Consider the following 18,828-nt stretch of genomic DNA (forward strand, 5'->3'; position numbering starts at 1 on the left):
TGCATAAAGCATACACAAAAAAGTTTGCGGCTTTGAGGTCCGGATTAAAGATCATTCCGGATAATGGACGTCCGGATTACAGACTTTGTATTGTGCTATATTTTATTAATTATTATATTTAAAAATATTAAAGTATTTAATTTTTTGTACTTGCATCCAAAAACCTTTTTACTGCCTCAAATATAAATTTTTAGACCAAATAAAATTTGTAAAACAGGGGAAAATTTTAACGATATTCAGTAAAATACTCAATGTTTATGAATTATAGCAGATATCTCTTCAGTATAGCAAATCTGTAAATATATTTTAACAATTTGGTAAACTGTACATGGACCAGCTCATCTTAAAATGTAAATAAGTGTCCTTTATCCTTATAATGTACTGCCTTGGAATTTTTTATTAGTGCTGCTCTCTACTGTCACTGAACACATTTTTTGTACGATTAGAAGCATATTCAGTAATTAACTGTACGTTTCAGTCCGATCTTTATTGAATTATGAGAACCAAGCAAACCATTGCTCTGGAACTCCTACAATAATCACTCAAATAAATGAAATATAAATGAATTAGGGCCCTGGGGCTAGTGCACAATTAGCTAATGCATTTAGATGGGCCTGGTGCTTTCTAGAAACAATTTTGAAAAGCTCACAATATTAACAAGATGTTATGTGAAAGAATTTCTGAACCATTACTCGAGTTGCATTTCAGACTTAGAAAATGGAAAGTAAAAATTTTAAATTTATCTTCAATTGAAAATATTATAAAATGAAATTATTCCAAACCATTATTTGGTTTAGCATCCTTTTTCTAAAGTTGTTTTTGCTCAGTATTTTCTTTGAATTTGTTCAATGCTCCTATCTTTGTAACAATAATATCTTAAATGCCTTCTCTAATCTACAGGCATTGAGCGAACACATGCTAAAATTTTTAGATATTAATAACACTTGCACTGTATTTAACTTTTAATTGAAATTTATCATGCAGTATGGAAACAGACTATTAACAGTTAAAGACTTCTCAAAACTGTTACAGTAATAAATTTTATAAAATCTGCAGTTTTCTGCCATGACACATGTAGTGGCATATATCGAGAAGTGTGTAAAGTTTACAAATAAGTTTTAAGAATTTCAGACTAACAGCTGATATTTTATATTTATATGATCCCTTGGAACAAAAAAAAAAAAAAAACTATCCATACCCTTAATTTCAATATTCAGTAAAACTGTGATGTTTCTGACATATTTTTGAGTACACACAAATACAACAGCCAAACTATGTAATGGTAAAATTCTTACACAGATTCACGACTGTAGTGTTTCTGTCATCATATACTTAAATATTTATTTTAAAATTATTCAGATAACCAAGTTTTTCAAGTGGATTCTTACTGCCTCCCCTTTCCACTACTTGAATCCCATTAACACCCCCTAGTATCTCCCCCACTGATGAGAAAGAAAGCATAATTTCTGAAAAGAATACTTTACGAACGAGCTATCAGATAACAAATTATTCACTGAAATACTGCATTTAGAAAAATATATTAAATACTTTAAAAATTAAAAAATGTCCCAGTATTAAACTGACACTGAGTGAGGTTTCTTCCAAAATTAGATCAATTATATTTCTTTTAAATCTGTAGCATTAATAATGAATTTCACTTAGTGGGAATAGCTGCAAAAACATTGTGTATGTCAACAAAAAAATACAAGGAAACCTCTCATGACCACCTTTAATAGTGGACAGTGCTTCTGAGAACATGAATATACATTAGTACTGAACATCACAGCAGCCATACTCTCTCACGCATAAAAGACAGAAATCATATGGAATCAAGTTTGGGTAGTTTTAGTGAAGCATGTCAAGATTAGGGGGGAAAAAAAGAGAATTAATTGTCTGAATTAATAGCATTATACTTCAAACAAGGCTTTTTTTTAGGTCGCTGGAACTAGCCTGTTCGGCACTGCATCCGAAAATATACGATCGCTTATGTATGATTAATGCTATATCTCGGGGAAATTATGCATGTGGCGGGAAAATAAACTGGCCACGTGATGCGAATAGAAGAGTTTCAGTTTACAACTAACGATGCTAAATCATGCAATGCGCGAAAAATTACAGTGATGACAGATATGAACCAATATTCCGATATAAATAATATTCAAATATACATAAAAAATCAAATATAAGTGAACAATAATAGCAGAAAGAATAAGATTCAAATACAATAATCTACAATTAATCTTTATATTTTCAAAACATTAAAACAAATCGATCAGTTTATCACACTCACCCGGACTGAGATGCATTTCCTAATGCATCATAAATGTCATTCACACTATGGTACAAAATACCGCATGAAATATGTTCCCTCGTCGGCATTTCGAAATTTACGAATTGGTCTAGCAGGATAGTCACCCGATGCCAATCAAGCGATGTATTATGAAAGAATGTTAGAAACAAAACTATTAGAGACAGAATTATAAAGGAGTTTTCAATGTTAAGAATTTAAACCTTCAAATCTGACAAATAAAACTGAAATTTATTTCCATAAATGTAATAATAGATGTGGATATGGTAAAGTTTTAATTTAATGTTATCGAGGTAATGTTATTGACATTACTGAGGTACTGCCATCTCTGTGGCAGATGCTGCTTTTTTTTTTTTTTTTTTTTTCTTTTCCTAGAATGTATTAATATCTAGGATTCCTTCCTTTCTCAACAATGGCAGTTAAATGGTTGTTATATTGCCTTCCGAAAGCCTACAAAGTATTAATCATTTTAGATAGAAGATAGAGAGAAAAAAGAAAATGGCAGTATGAGGATGATGATGAGAGGAGGAAGAGGAGGCACAAGAAAATAATATCCGCAAAGCTAAATTAAGGAAAAGATTGGATGAGAAAGAGGATTTTTTATCATATTGAAATAATACTGATGACGGAAGTGAGAAAGAGGAAGTGAGAAAATATATAACTGGGAAGAGCAGAGGAAAGAAACTTACTTGAATCCTTTTTCTTCTTCTCTTTGTAAGACGGATAGACGGTAGCGAGTTCGAACCTCACCCGTAGACGGTATAATTCACTTAGCTTTCTCATTTTGAAACGTGTTTCTTATATTTAATCATGGATCATTATATTCTTATTTTACCTATTATTATTGTTTTTATTTCTTATTTTATTCATTATTATTATTGTTTTTAATTTAGTTTAAAAATGTGCAGTGCAAATAGAAATCCTTATGTAAAAATATATCTGCATCTCTTTATCATATATCATCTATAAATTCTCTTTTTATTTTTACTTTATTGCATATTTTATCATGCACATAATTTCTCATAAACTGTCCAAAGTTTGAACCTCATTCTAAATTCAAAAATAAATAAAAAGAAAAACAAAAGACCAAGGGACAGCGAGTTAAAAAAAATATGAAGTTGGTTTTATTATATGGTGGATGGTGTTTATATACTGTATTCCAAACCAATTTTATAAATCCTAATTTTCATACGATATAGAATCTGCAAGTCTGTCAAACTGGTCGATACTCATCCTGAAGGAATTAAAAAACAAGTAATATACCTCCCCCAAAAAAAATTAAGTCAATTCCTACTTAAATGCACAAAGAAAAATTTTAAAATACAAAAATAAATAAATAAATAAATAAAAATACAAACATAATTTTTTTAATTAAAAATTTAAAAAAATTTAATATCTGAAAAAGCTGTATTAACATCAAGTGTCATTCACTGCAAGTTTAAAAAATTGTATTTGAACTTGAGTGGATGAATAAAAAGCATTTATGTACTGAAAATTTGAACAAGATATAGGGAGAGTGTGAGCTAATAGTAGGAATTTAATAATTCCAGATATTCCTTTCGCAAACAAGGCAGTAAAAAAAAAAAAATCTCTTTGAACAGGTCGCTCTAAATAAATCTTTCGGACACATTCTTGCCATTTTTTGCGGTTTTGCCTCTGCTTAATAATTGCACATAAAGTTTCAGCTATAAAAAAAATCATCTGATTCGGACAACTCGCCGCAAAGATACAGAAGAACAGCGAAGTAATAAGATACAGCTCTGTTGACGCTATATTACAGCGTCACGTGATTTTTGCGCAAAATAATTCTATTGGTTAAACGCACTCTTCGCAAGCGTACTCGTTTGTACGCTTTTACGCTGGTAACGTAAAAGCGCGTTCGTCAGCTACGTTTCGAGCGTACTCGTGTGGACGGGCCTTTAGAGCTAAACTGAGGACGGCGGAGGTCACGGATTGTTTTTGAAAGTGTACGTAATAGATATTTTAATTTCTTAAGATTTGTGAAAAACTCGAGTATTTCGCTATAGAAATAACGCATTTGATGCTGACGAATCTACATTATTTATTTATTCTACATTACCAATGCCTTAATTAAATTTAGCGAAAATAATATATTTGGTGTTTTCCTATTTCACATCTAAAGAAGGGGTGCATACTTTTAATTTAAAATTGTAATTTTTAAACTAATGTATATATCAATGTACTTAATTTCATGTTTTGATGAGTAATTTATAAATTTTGAAATTTTATGTTTTAAATTATAATGTATTTCCCTCTACTTTTATTTGAATTTGTAGTGTATAAAAATGTAATGCATTAGACATGAATAAAAGAATATGCAGTATATAATTCAAACTATGCACATCCTAAATTCAACATTTACATTAAATTGCTTTGAGTTAAAAAATTTATTTAAGTAGTTTTAACTGTACCGATATCAATGTCAATTTCCATTAGTTTCTAGAATCTCCTGCATAAAACAAATTAAATTCCTGTATAATTTTCGGTTAAATTCTTGTCAATATTATAATGCATGATTTAGAATTAGTTATCAGATTTTTTAATGTAGTCTACTTTTAGATATTACATCAGTTTTGTGTATATTTATTCAGATCAAAAAAGTGCTTAGTTTTGGTTTTATGTAATTACGACAAAGCCTCGAGGGCTATCTGCCTAAAGTGAGAGTTGCCTTCGTGGAGGACATTCTAAGGAAAACTAGCTCGTATACACTTCACACATGGGGAAAACCACGAAAACGTCCATGCAACCAGCCCGTTCGTGGGATTCTAACCTTGGACCGAACTTCTAGCGTTCAGCGACTTTACCGGCCGCTGGTAGGATCGATTTAAAAAGGGTATAAATATATGTGTACTGCAATTTCTTTCACTGCATCTGTTAATATATTTATACAGTTATATATATATATATATATATATATATATATATATATATATATTTAAAACAGATTTTCTGTGCTTTAAACTTCTATGCTTCTGGAAGTTACCAATGATATATCTGTCATTACCAATGATATATTGGTAATAACAGATACATTGGTAATGACGCGCATGCGTCCAGCCCGTTCGCGGGATTCGAACCTCGGACCGCACTACCAGTGTTCGGAGAATTTTCCGCTCGGCCACTAGTGGGATCGATTTAAAAAGGGTATAAATAGGAATATGTATTGCAATTTCCTTTCACTGCATCTTCAATACTTTTGGTTTTGACTTTTACCCTTGCTTGCATGAATGACGAAACACAAATTGAATAATTGAAGAGTTAGGTTAGGAGGCAACTTCCCCTTGATAAGTCTGTCTTCTGCCTGCTCAACAGTCATTCAGTTATGCATTTTTTTTTTAAAATTTTAGATTAATTTTAATTTGCTAAATTGGTGAATTTATTTTCATGTTTTGGTTTTGCACTTGACTTACTTATGCAATCTGAATTTAAATGATATTGTAAATTAGTTCGAAACTTAATTCTTTTAGTGTGTGTGTGTGTGCAAGATAATGTGCGATAAGGTTCGGAGAACAGCCTTAACGCCAAAACGGGGGAAAACAGCTTATTATGGTAGACCACGTTATGGTTGTCATCGGATGACGTACTTCTTCTAGGAGGACTGCTAAGGATACTTTTTAGGATACTTTTTCGCTGCTAAGGGATTATCCGTAGCAGCAGATTGGGATACGTATTCGGAATATATTATTATGTTTGCTGTTTGCTTATCAAGCAAAGAGTATTAAATTCTTCGAACCTTATCCATAATATGTTTATGATTTAACCTATAGTTATTTAATTTTTTTTTATTTTTCTTCCTATTACTTTTGTTAAAAGTTTGTTATATTTTTACTCACTGCTTATTGGTATCTACAATGAATAGTATATTTGTAGCTACGTGATAGGTATAATTCCTGAATAGATTAAATTATTGATATAATCATGGGTTGCTAAAAATTAAAATTATTTTTTATTCAAATTCATTAGGAATATTAAACACGCGTACGCGGTGCTATATTTCAATGATTTGACTTATGACGTTGTTGCATAACCTTTTCAGACAAAATAATGTATTTTAATCATAAAATTCTTGTTAACAAATTGTTTATAAACATGTAACCTTTTAGAAAATTTCCACTTTGCAAAAGATCATACGTAAAGTTATGTTTACGTTTCTCCGCATACCTGAAGTTTTGAAAAATGTCATGACGTGATGACCACGCATGCGCAGTTGAGCCGAACGGCCTGCAACGCCTCTCTCTCATGAGACTTACAAGAGAAGAGTAGTTAGTAGGGAGTTGCGAAGTAACGAAGGAAACGTGCTGTATATCAGCTTAGATGCAAAATACGCAGTTATACTTGTGTGTTAATCGTTTGTACTTATTATTTTTATTTGTGTGTTAAGTAATGCCCACAGTACGATACGTCTACGGTAGGAATTAAATACATATCCAGAATCTACAAGCCCAACAAGAAGGATATGACAGTGGTGTCAGAAGTGGGATTCAAGGTTACAAAAATGGCTGAAGAGCTAACGAAATCTAAGAAAGAACGGGAAGTTATTCGTTCAGCCATTACTAAAGTAACAAATGCTATTGAATCATTAATTGCAGTCGGTAACCTTGAAGACCTTGAAGAATCACTGGAAATTTTAAAAGTAAAAGCTATTTCTTTGAGAGCGTTAGATGAAAAAAATTAAAACTTTGACTGATGTTAATGACATTGAAACCGAAGTCGAAAGTGCCTTGAAATACGAAGAAAAGATTGCGAAATGGAGCTTTAGAGGCACAAAATTATTGAAATAAAAAAGAAATAGCAATAATTCGCTAGTTTCTAATGGTTCTTCTAATGATAGTAACAATTTATGTATTTCTGGTGTCGATAAAAGTTCTGATTATAATGTTAAATTGCCAAAGATTATGATTGATAATTTGATGGGAATGCTGAAATGTAGTAGACATTTTACAATTCTTTTGACACGGCAATAAATCAAAACGAAAAACTATCTAAAGTAGATAAGTTTAATTACTTGCTTAGTCTGTTAGACGGTGCAGCTTTAAAAACAATAGAAGGCTTTTCTTTATCTACACTACTTATCTCTATCTATAACTACGACGAAGCTTTTAAAATTCTCAAAGAGAGGTATGGTCGAAAAGATCTCCTTATTAATTCTTACATGCATAAACTTTTAAATTTACGGCCTGTCCGAATTTCTAATGACATTCATTCTTTGAGGGAATTATATGATACCTGCAACGTACAAGTAAGGTTACTAAATTCGATAGGGGTCAAGACCGAATCGTATGGAAATTTACTATACCCTTTATTAATGAAATGCATACCTCAGGATATAACGCTTGATTTTGCTCGTCAAAACGCAGATGAGGAAACTTTTAATGTCGACAACCTCATGAAATTTCTAAAACGGGAAATTGAAAGTCACGAACGAACTTCATTAAATTTATTTTATTCTAAGAGTCACGCTAATTCTCTTGGAAGGCATTCACAACCAAATGAAAAGCGAAACAACTTCCACACTCGGAATTCATTCAACGCCAACAAATTTGGCGCCAGCTATTCCCCTAATGTAAGCAAAATTGCAGAACTTTCCCTTGCTTATTTTGCGAAAGCGAAAATCATGCTTCGGAAAAATGCGTTATGTCTCCGGAAGAAAGGAAAAAGAGTTTAAGGGCTTCTAATCGGTGCTTTCTTTGTTTCGAAAGGAACTGTAGAACAAAAAATTGCCCTTCTCAATTAAAATGTTCAAAATGTAATTCTAAGTATCATAATATATTGTTGCATGAAGATAAGGAAAGGGTTGCTAGAGAAGAAATTAAGAATAATTCTAAAGCAGTAACTGCCAAGATTTCTTCTAAATATTTTACTGCGAATCAAGAAGTTAAAGAATTAATAGATGACTTGCCAACCGTTAAACTTATATGTGATGGTAAATTAATTAATGCAGTAGCAGATACAGGCACGCAATTAACCGTTGTCAAGGCCGACATTGTACCAGAAAAATACCGTACACCACATGGAAGTGTTATCCTAACGTCAGCTTTCGGGCAAGCTTTAAAAGCTCCTCTCATTAACCTACCTTTAATAATGTATTCTGAAAATGATAAATTTATGTCACCTATTTTTATAACATGTGCAGTGGTGGATAAGTTATGTAATGATTTACTCTTGTCGTTAAGTGCTTTTAATGAGTTAAGGGAAGATGATAAAAGCAAGTTTAATTTTGAATGTAGAAATGTAAACATTACTGCTGATAGTTTCGATGAAATGCCTTTTCATGAAACTGAAAATTTTGACGAAATACTTAACCATGATAGCGAAAACCTAATTAATGAAAAATGTAATGAAACTGTTAAGAAGATAACAGAATGCTGTGCTCTTGTATATGAAGATACAGGTAAGGATGATTCCAAAGGTAGCACAATACACGATCAATGTGTTTCGGTTTCAGAACTGTTTCGAGTGCAACAAATGAATGACCCATCTTTAAAAACATGCTGGCAAAATGTTAAGAACGGAAGTAATAACTTTATTGTTATTGACAACTTTTTGTATCATAAAGTTTTAGGAGAAAGAGTTCACCAGTTAGTCGTTTCTAAAGAAAGAAGGAAACAAATTTTGGACTTAGCTCATTCTAGCTTATGGGGAAGTCACCTGCCAACCAAGGAGACAGCCGAACGTTTGAGATATTCGTTCTATTGGCCTGAAATCAAGAAAGATGTAAATGAATACTGCAGTGCTTGTACTTCTTGTCAACTTCAAGCGAAAAAGTGTCCCTTTAATGAAGTTCCGATTACGCCAGTAACACGTCCTAAAGAACCATTCCAGGTAATTAATGTGGATATCTGAGGACCTGTAGAGCCAAGCTGTAGAGGTTACAAATATGTTCTGTGTGCTGTTGATCAATGTACAAGGTGGTCCGAAGCGGTGCCATTGTCGTCCCCAAAGTTCTCGACTCCTTATCATCCAAGTTCAAATGGCCTGGTAGAAAGATTTAATGCTGTTTTAAAGGGAATGATACATCATACCGTTAGGGAACATTCCAAAGATTGGGAGAAACATCTACCGTACTTACTTTGGGCTTATCGAGAAGTTCCTAATGCTACGACTGGTGTTAGTCCGTTCTAAATGCTTTATGGAAGACGTCCTAATGGCCCGTTGTCTATTTTGAAATCTTCATGGACTAATGAAACTCCTGTTCCTCATGGACAGTTAAGTTCAGTTACCGATTATCTGAATGATTTGAAGACGAAATTGGAAAAACCTGCTGAATACGCAGGACTTACAGATGTTGGAAAGCAACAAGCTTATGCATTCTACCGTAACCGAAAGACTCGTCATAAAGAATTCAAGGAAGGTGACAGAGTTATAGTTTTAACCCTTTAACTGCTTAAGACGTATTTAAACGTTTTTGGAATTTCTTTAAAAATGCTTAAGACGTCTTTACACGAATTTCAAATCGCACGAAAAATGCTTAAGACGTGTATACACGAAGCCCGAATTTCGCGAAGATTGCTTAAGACGTGTTTAGACGACGCGATCTGGTCTTCCTTCCCCTACCTTTCTGCAGGCGGCTGTCAGTTGACACAAAGCTCTTAATAGGGTGTGAAGTATCTTTCAAAAGAGCACTTTAGGAAAAAGTCCTTAGAGTGAAGTATCTTTGTCAGACAGCAGGTATGTATTATCTGTGTGCCGACTAAAAGTTTGCGAAAGAAGATAAATCGTTTTACAACTGTTTGCCTTGTGGTACTTTATACAAATGAAAGTCAAACAGGATCCGACGTTGTTATAGTACATTGCCGAATTTTAGTAGAAACAAGAAAAAATAAGAATTGTAACGGAGGACGCCTTTATGCCTATATGTTATAGAATCAAATATTTTATTTTTGTATTGAAAAATGATTACAATTTCTGATTCGTCAGGAAACAATATAAAATTTTGCAACCAGCTTTCTTGTTTTCCTTCGTATTTCAAATGCGCGTTAATGTTATATTCTTCTTTTTACATTCTTAAATGTTAAAACTGTGCTGTTCTTAAATGTTAAAACTGTGCAGCATGCCTGAGTTTTGTACTCGTATGTGTGGCTCTATGCTCCGTAGAAATGGCGAACTGACATATAAAAATTATATGAATGTTGAAAGGAAGATATTCTACTCGAGACTTCAACTAAATGGAATAAATGAATACGCCGAAGGAATTTCTAGAAATATTTGTTTTAAAAATTTTATTATTAAGATTTTAAATACAAAATGTTTTGAAATCTAAAGAAAAAAATATGTAATCCTTGAAACATTTTTGGAAAGAAATCTATCGATATAAAATCTCTTAAAATTAATGGAGTGTAAATTAATTAAAACAGTTAGTGTACGGAAGGGTTAGATATACTGCGCACAAAAAATTACAGTCAGAAGATCAATTATTTAAAGATATAAATTAATTACATTAAAAGAATTTAAAATAAATTAATATCTGTCCAAATGTCAATGCTAACAGCAATAGCACGAATGAAAGTTATTCTTTAAATTCCGAACTTAGTTCATCCGTCGGTACGCAATAATTGTGTCTTTGCGATTACTTTTCTTATAGATACTACAAAAGGCCGCCAACGAAGTAGCGGTAAAATCGTTGAATACTAATAGTTTGAAGCGGGTTCAAATCCTGATGAATGGATTGCCTGCATATCAGTTTTAGCGAATGTTTGTTGCGCATGTTTAATGTGAATATGAGACAATTTATTTAGCTTTTCATGATGACGTGCCTTGACTACGAGTCCTCGCTCGGGTTGTGTTTGGTTTGGTTTGTTAGATTATTAAGCACGTGAAGGCGACCTGTCTAAGGGGAGGTATGCTTTCGTGACAGATTTTCTAAGAGAAACAATCTCGCACTGCAAAAAGTTAAAACCATAAAAACGCCCATGCAATCAGCTTGTTCACGGGTGTTTGAATGCAGGTCAAACTACCAGTATGTTAAGAGAAGGGATTCCAAGAATGTTTAATTATTTTATTTAGTTTGTCATAAGCTAAATAAAATAATTAAACATTCTTGAAATCTCTTCACTTTACTGAAATGGCAATAACTTCGAATTATACTATGCTACTACTTTTCCTCTTATATGAAATTTTGAACTTTTCCGTTATCGGACAGCGCAGCAGGGACTGAGCGGAGTCTAACGGAACAACTGGTGGTTCTGTCCGGGGTTCGAATCCCGGGAAACGAGCTGGTTGCCAGGATGATATTCTTAGTTTTCCATATGTGTAACATGTATGCAAGCTAATTTCCGTTAGGCAGTCCTCGAACGAAGGCATCCTTCACCTTAGGCAAATAACCATCGAGTACTTTGCCATAATCAAATAAACCTTTATCCATAACATGCTTCAAGTATTTTTATGTTGAAAAGTTCATGCTCCAAAGTTGGCCCGTTGAATGAAATATGTTGTTTATTTTTTCTTTGTTTTTTATAACAACAATGTTCTTCTTTTCAGAATCTGAATTATCAATAAAATTCTTTTAATAATATGCGATTCTATTTTTTTTTTTTTTTTTTTTTTTTTTTTTTTTTTTTGTTTGTTTGTTTAATGAAAAATTAATTTAAGCGACAAATCTCTTACATTTCGAAAAATTTTCGATTTTCGAAACGAGTTGCTGTCAAAAGCGCATCTTCTCGTTGCTGCATATATTTATTTAAAGCAAACTGCTTGGCGCGTGTGCTTTTATATTTGAAAAGCTTCAGAGAATTTTCAACATGGAAATAAAGTTATTAATTTTACTGAATTTTGTGGATTCTTTGTGTTTTGAGGTAAAAGTCAAACCATCAGATATGTGATAACCTTAAAATAAGGGTATATATAATCAGGATTTTGCGGCCAGACATTCCCAGCGAAATAAATTACAAAAAATTATCTATGTAGAATTAATTTATATTCCATTTAGTATTTTAATTTATCAGTGTTATTACACATAAGTTTATCAGTGTAAGTTACATCGAGTTTTAGTTGTGTTCGATATAAGAATTTTATTTGGTTTATATAAATCCGATTCGTTTAATAATATTATATTTATTAAATACTATTTATTAGGTTTTCAAATCTGTCAAACCCAGTCAATGGCCTCGTGGCTAAGATATCTGATTATTGCTATTTCGACTCGTATTCGAACCAAAACAAACGAACTGGTTGAATTTTGTGATTTCCCCTATGTGTAACATGAACATGAGTACGTTTTACTTAGAAAGTCGCCCATGGAGACAATTATTGCCTTCGGCTGATAGATCTCGTTTCCTTTGCCATACTCAAAAAATCTAAAAATTTTTCAAAAACACTAACAGATGCATATAACAAAATAAAATTAAGTAAATGCATATAAGAAAATAAATTAAGTAAATGCATATAAAAAATCTGAAGTAAATGTATATAACGAAAAAAAAAAATGAGGTAAAAACAAATTTTCAATAATTTTTCAATACAGTAGTTTTTAAATTGCTTGTTTTCAAATTTTATTTCATTTTTTAGTATGTACTAATATACAGTGTATGTGTGCGAAAGTGTGCTTGTTCGGCATATCCATATATATTAATTAAATAAATCTGATTTGAAAATGCATGCACTAACGCGCTATTCTCGTAATTTGAAAAACACTAAAGTATTGTCTGAGAAAAATATTTATAAAGAAAATTAAATTTCGTCTCCTTACTCGGTGCTGTGTAAAAAATTTAAATAAGCTTATTAATTTTTTCTTCTTTATTAAAAACAAATTAGTTTCTTTTCATCTATATATGAAAAATAACAAAATCTTGCTGTCAGAATGGAAATTCTTAAAAATATGAAATTCGTTTTTTTCGAACAAAAGTTTCTGAGAAATTTCTCTAGGTCAGCAGGTAGTAACAGGACCACTGACTGCTTTGTTTGAAAAACCCTATGAAGTGGATGATTTTACCCCCAAAAGGTTTTCTTTAACAAAGCAGATGCGGTCCAAATGGCTTTTCTGAGAAGCGTTCGTATTTGAATAGCTTGAAGCTTGAAAGCTTGAGTTGGAAGATGTTCCCGAAGTCCGACAGCAATAAAATTTGTTATAGATATTTCTCTCTCTCTCTCTCTCTCTGTGAGTTCTTGAAATCTTGGAATGGGTGAAAATTTATTTTGTTTTACATATATAAGGAAACTGCATGTAAAGCAAAATAATTCAAGGCACCCATTGTATGTTAATCATTGTACGTCCCCTCAGCTCTTCGGTTGGGTATTAAGAAAAGAAATTCCTATCCTGCTTTTGTATTACTTGTATAGTGAAAGATTTGAAAAAAATAGCTTCATATAAAAAGTTTTTCTCCGATGAACGAATACAGCTGAAACATGTTTCTGTCTTCAAGTATATCCACAAAACATGAAATAGTATTGTACTGTTTTGTATTCTATTGCATTTTTATATTACTTTGTGGTAAATTTTTTTATTCTTAAATTTCTCTCCCTCTTTTCTTATAATACACAAGTACTCTTTCAAATATGGCTGACCTATGAACCTAAATTTTTATACTATAAAATTTTATATAAAAATTAGCCGTAATCATTAGACACAGCTTTGTGTATATTATATTCTTGAATATATGCCTGCAATTAATACTAAGAATACTATTGATAAAATTCGTGATATAATTAATAATGAAAATACTGTTTAAGCTAAAAACCGATTTGAATCTTTTTTTCATTATAGGGTAACATGAGCCAAACAATTTTCGTTAGAAATATACAATTATGCTAACGTGACACATCAGATAGAAAATATTTTATCGTCATCATCGGCTATGATAAAAGATTTATACGCTTAAGATTTTGGATTATGATAAAGCACACAAGACCTATTTGTCTAAGGAAAAGAAAGTCTTCAGAGTAGATTTTTTTTTTTTTTTTTTTTTTTTTTTTTTTTTTTTGTGGGAAACAAACTGTTAATTCACAATCAATTGTACTTATGAAAAACCCCTAAGCCTCCCATGCAGCCGCTAGAATTTACCGGTGCTCAGCTATCTTACCGCTTGGAGACTAGTTGGCTTTCTGAATTTACGCAATATCTATCTGAATTTGAATATTTGCATAAAAAACGAGCAAAATAAAATGACACATTGTAAATAGTACATTTTACTGAAATCAAACTTTCTTTGAAAAAGGAAAATTAATTGTAAGGAATAAGATGGATGCATTTAATTAAACGGCGGGCAATAACAGCGCTGATCATATGTTTCGTATAGGAAATCATTTTCTTCGTGTTATCGTATAACGGAAAATATCCACAGATTGTATTTTACAGTTTTTAAGAAGTCATGGGTTATCTGCTTTAAGAGAACACCTTCGTGGGCAATTTTCTAAATTCACTTGAATTCACGTTACGCATCGAGAAAATCATAAATACCACAAGCAGCTAAACTGTTCGGTTGCCAACAACAAAATACCAACATCCAGCAATCTTATTCACTCAACTATAGTGAACTTAAACTAATGTTTGTATATTATTAGTAGTATTAAAATAACGAAAATATTTATTCTAATAAAAATTTTTGTTTGAATATCCTCCCTAGTAAGGTATTTCCTTTGGTTGGAGATTTGTCAACAATAAATGCTATGTTCAAACAAGACATTTATTTAGAGCATAATGCTTCAAAAATATATGCTGGGATCCCTAGGAAAAAAAAATATCGCCGGAAAATATATCTCCGAAAAAATATTTAATTATTCATATTCTTATGATTAATTATTAAATAATTAATAACTTTTATAATTATTAAATGAAATGCTTATTTATACTTTACCAAATGTACAGCAACACTCTTTCTTTACAAAAATACCATATTGAATAAATTATATTGTAAGCTAATAAGTAACAACATTGCTTTGTTTAATTAAGATACAATAACAAGCCGAACAAACATTAAATTGGAAGTCAAACAACAAAAATCAGCGTTATATTTTCAAATTTTCACAATCTAATTTTCATTATATCTTATCTAGTTCATTTGCGCTTTTGCAGCTGAAGATGATGGTTCGGTAAAACCATCGAAACTAGTCCTGTGAAAATTTGAAAATATAACGCTGATTTTTGTTCTTTGACTTCCAAATTAATTGCTTTGTTTGTCATTAATATGTCTCATCCTTCCTATTTCAGATAAAATTTACTACTGTTTCTTGGACAGGAAAGTAAGAATTTTTAATTTGAATCCATAAATTTATGATACACCGTTTTCAAACGGTTTCATGTTATAATTCCCTTTCTGAATATCTTGAATGTATATGAAAACGTAAAATGCAAATTTAATATTAATATTACCACCCTTAAAAACACCCAAATATTTCGTTTATTACTCTCTTAAAACTACGTAATAATTAAGGAAAAAAGAAATTATTTAAAATAATTATTAGTTGCCTGCAGTTGAAGAATATAGGAAAATGCAGAAAGTTTTAAAGATTTTTAATTAATGACAAAAATACAGAAAATCGGAAATAATACGAAATGTTTCAGCAATATCTCAGAAGGAATGAAAATTGCACCAGATATTTGTCAGAATATAATTTTAGTGATAGCAGTTTAATCAGTCTCCATTGAAATTCCGGTGATAATCAGTGACATACAGATTTAGGTTACTTAGGTTAAAAATGGATAATAATTTAAAATTTAACCGGGTAAATTTTAAAACCAATTTATTTGAAAACTATCAGCTTTGCTGCGAGCCTTCGTCTGGCTTTTAAATGTCCCGGAAAAATGGCTGAAGGTTTACTAACGTTTATTTTATTTTAAATCTTTACTATCACTTCTTATTTTCTACTTCCGGCCAGAATTATAAGCGTTAAGGTTTTTATGCAAAGTTTGTCTAGCGAACGCCAAGTATTTAAGTTGTGGCTTTTTGCCAAGCGAGAGAGAGGAAGCAGTGAGCCGAAGCAGGACGCTTACCTTAGAAGTTACGCAGTTGCTGTTTGCCTTCCAGGCCAGAGGTTTTAATCCTCTTGATAAATTTAAACGTATTGTAGTGTTCACAGTTCTCTGTACTACATACGCTTCCTGTTAATATAAGGCCAATCTTCCACGTTTATTATTTTAAAGTTAAATTAGAGTTTAGTTCTATTTTTATACTTTTACGTTTTGACCCCAAGTAGCAGGTCGGTGTATTCCGAAGTACGGAAGTCATTGTAAATAGAGAAAAATAAAGGGTTTTGTATACCCTTCTTGTGTATCCTGTTTACTTCCCACAGTTTTGAACATAGCTTTAGTAAGCTCTCTGTTCCGAGTCAGGTCTTTGCATGTTCCCGAAGAAGGTAAGAAGGAATATTGACCCTGATAAAGGGAACTCCAAACGTTAAATTTAAAAACTGCGTAGGATTTTACTCTGCAGAACAACTTCATTAAGTTATTACGTATAACATTCAAGTTATTACGTATAACAAAATTACAATGAAATAAGCAATGTCCCTTAATACAAATATTAATTATCCTAATAACAATTATTAATTATCCTAATAACAATATTAATTATCCTAATACAAATATTAATTATCCAAATAAATAAATTAACCAAATTCCCTTTGCAAAATCTTAAGAACTCAAATGGTATAAAGGAGGTTAATAACTTTGTTTCCTAAAAAAAATCAGTCAAAACTTTTCAATATCTTAAAAACAGTGAAATGAGCAATAAATAAAATAAAGGAATGCAAAAAACCAAAAATTCTGAAAAGCAAAGTATAATTAATGATATTTTATCTTATGTTTTCAAGGGAAAAAATTACAATGAAATAAGCTATATCCCTTAATACAGATATTAATTATCCTAATTAAAATTAACCAACTTTCCGTAGAAGAACAAAATCATGTAAAACTTTTCAATATCTTATAAACAGTGAAGTAAGCAAAAAAAATGACATGAAAGCAACTAAAAAAACATAAAATTCCTTCCGCGCAGAATTTTACTCCACAGAACAACTTCTTCCAAAAAAAAAAAAAAATCAATAAAAATATATTATATTTATATAAAAATGACAATGAAATATGCCAATCTCTTAAAAACAGTGACATAAGAAATACGATGAAAAATTGTTGCCAAACCCATATTTCTAAAAGAATGAAACTATTCAAAATGATGCGATTTCATCAAAAATCTATCAACAACAATAAGACAGGAAAATTGTTGCCCAAATCACACTTTTATAGATGTGAGATGTGAGAAATGTACTCGGAAGCTTCATTTAAAAAATCTTTTAAAAATACAAAATATTATCATTTTTCCAAAAATTTTTTTGTAAAAGCATTCGCAAGGATGAAAGTTTAACGTGTCCAAAAATCAAAGAAAAATAATCTATACATTTTTAAAAATAAACTTTTTTAGAAAAAATCCCATTGAAAAAGTGTTAAGCTCCCTTTGTTAAATAAATTCGTATTTAATCGATTTATTGAAACACGAAATTGATTTTAAGTTCGTAAAATAGCTAAGTGCCTACGTTTCATGACGATGTGAAAATGGAGTGTGTAGAGTAAAATCTCACTTTCCTATAGCCCATTATGTTTCAAAATGACACGATTTCGTTACAAAACATGAAATAAAAAAAATTCGAATTCGAATTTCGAAAAAATCGCTAAGTGCACTGGCTCTTGTGTAGATGTACCTATGTACCAAATTTCGTAGCCGTGGGTCTATTAGCTTACGCGCAGCGCGAACGAAAGGCGCGCACACACAGACAGACTCTTTCTTTTATTATATGTAGAGAAGATATGTAGAGATAAGATTGTTTAAGGAAAGGAAACTTTCAAGTTTCGCAGCTGTAGCCTGCGGCATTAAGACGGACATCACGGAGAGTCTAGCCTTTTGCAATTCTCTTGAGAGCTCACATCTACCGAACAATATATAGTAATCAATCTCACTTAGCGGAATCATTGAAGTAAAATTCTGGGAGGGATGGGAAATAACAAAAGAACTGCTTGACAATTTTCAGAGGTTTAGGGTTATTTTCGCGACATTTTACGGGAAGTTCGGTCCAAAACTAGCGACAGTTTTAAAGAGATTCGCAGATAATCACTCGACAGGTTAAGGGTTAATCCCTGATAGCCTAAACAAAGTTTATGCCAGATGGACGGGACCTGCTACGATCATCGAAAAGCATACTGATTATAGTTACATAGTACAAATGCCTGACAATTCCTCGAAGCACGTTCAAGCAAACAAGATACGAGAGTTCAATACCGCTGTGAATAATGTCGGTGTGATATATGATACAGATATTGATTTCGGCGAAGTTGAAAACGTTCCAAGAATTGTTCCACGGAAAGCAAAAGAATATTCTACTGAAGAATGTGATTTTACGCACCTTGAACCGCATAAGAACCTAAGAACTGGTATTCCGAAAATCGTGAATGTGAGAGAACACAGCATCAAACTGAAACCTGGAAGTATGCCAAGAAAGCAGAAACCGTATCGAATACCTGAAGTTCTAAGAAATGAAGTTGATCGTCAAATAGATAAGCTATTGCAGCTAAAGCT

The 18,828-nt window shown here is 31.7% G+C and overlaps 1 protein-coding gene across 2 annotated transcripts in view; it reads right to left on the reverse strand.

Annotated features, from left to right (window-relative positions):
* Positions 1–2,444, reverse strand: part of csul (protein arginine N-methyltransferase 5) — a 128,784-nt gene extending 126,340 nt beyond the window's left edge. Inside the window, exon 1 of one of the 2 annotated variants that reach the window (XM_085813494.1) lies at positions 2,291–2,444. In XM_085813494.1, coding sequence (XP_085669620.1) covers positions 2,291–2,379 — 89 coding nt within the window. In that variant the 5' untranslated portion in view covers positions 2,380–2,444. The remainder of the gene's footprint in view (positions 1–2,290) is intronic. The other variant, XM_085813495.1, reaches the window with a different exon arrangement.
* Between the last annotated feature and the right edge of the window lie 16,384 nt (positions 2,445–18,828).

The sequence above is a fragment of the Stegodyphus dumicola genome, chromosome 3, assembly GCF_044657685.1.
Source record: "Stegodyphus dumicola isolate Sdum_Otavi_A_Nest chromosome 3, ASM4465768v1".
NCBI classification, from domain to species: Eukaryota; Metazoa; Arthropoda; class Arachnida; order Araneae; family Eresidae; genus Stegodyphus; species Stegodyphus dumicola.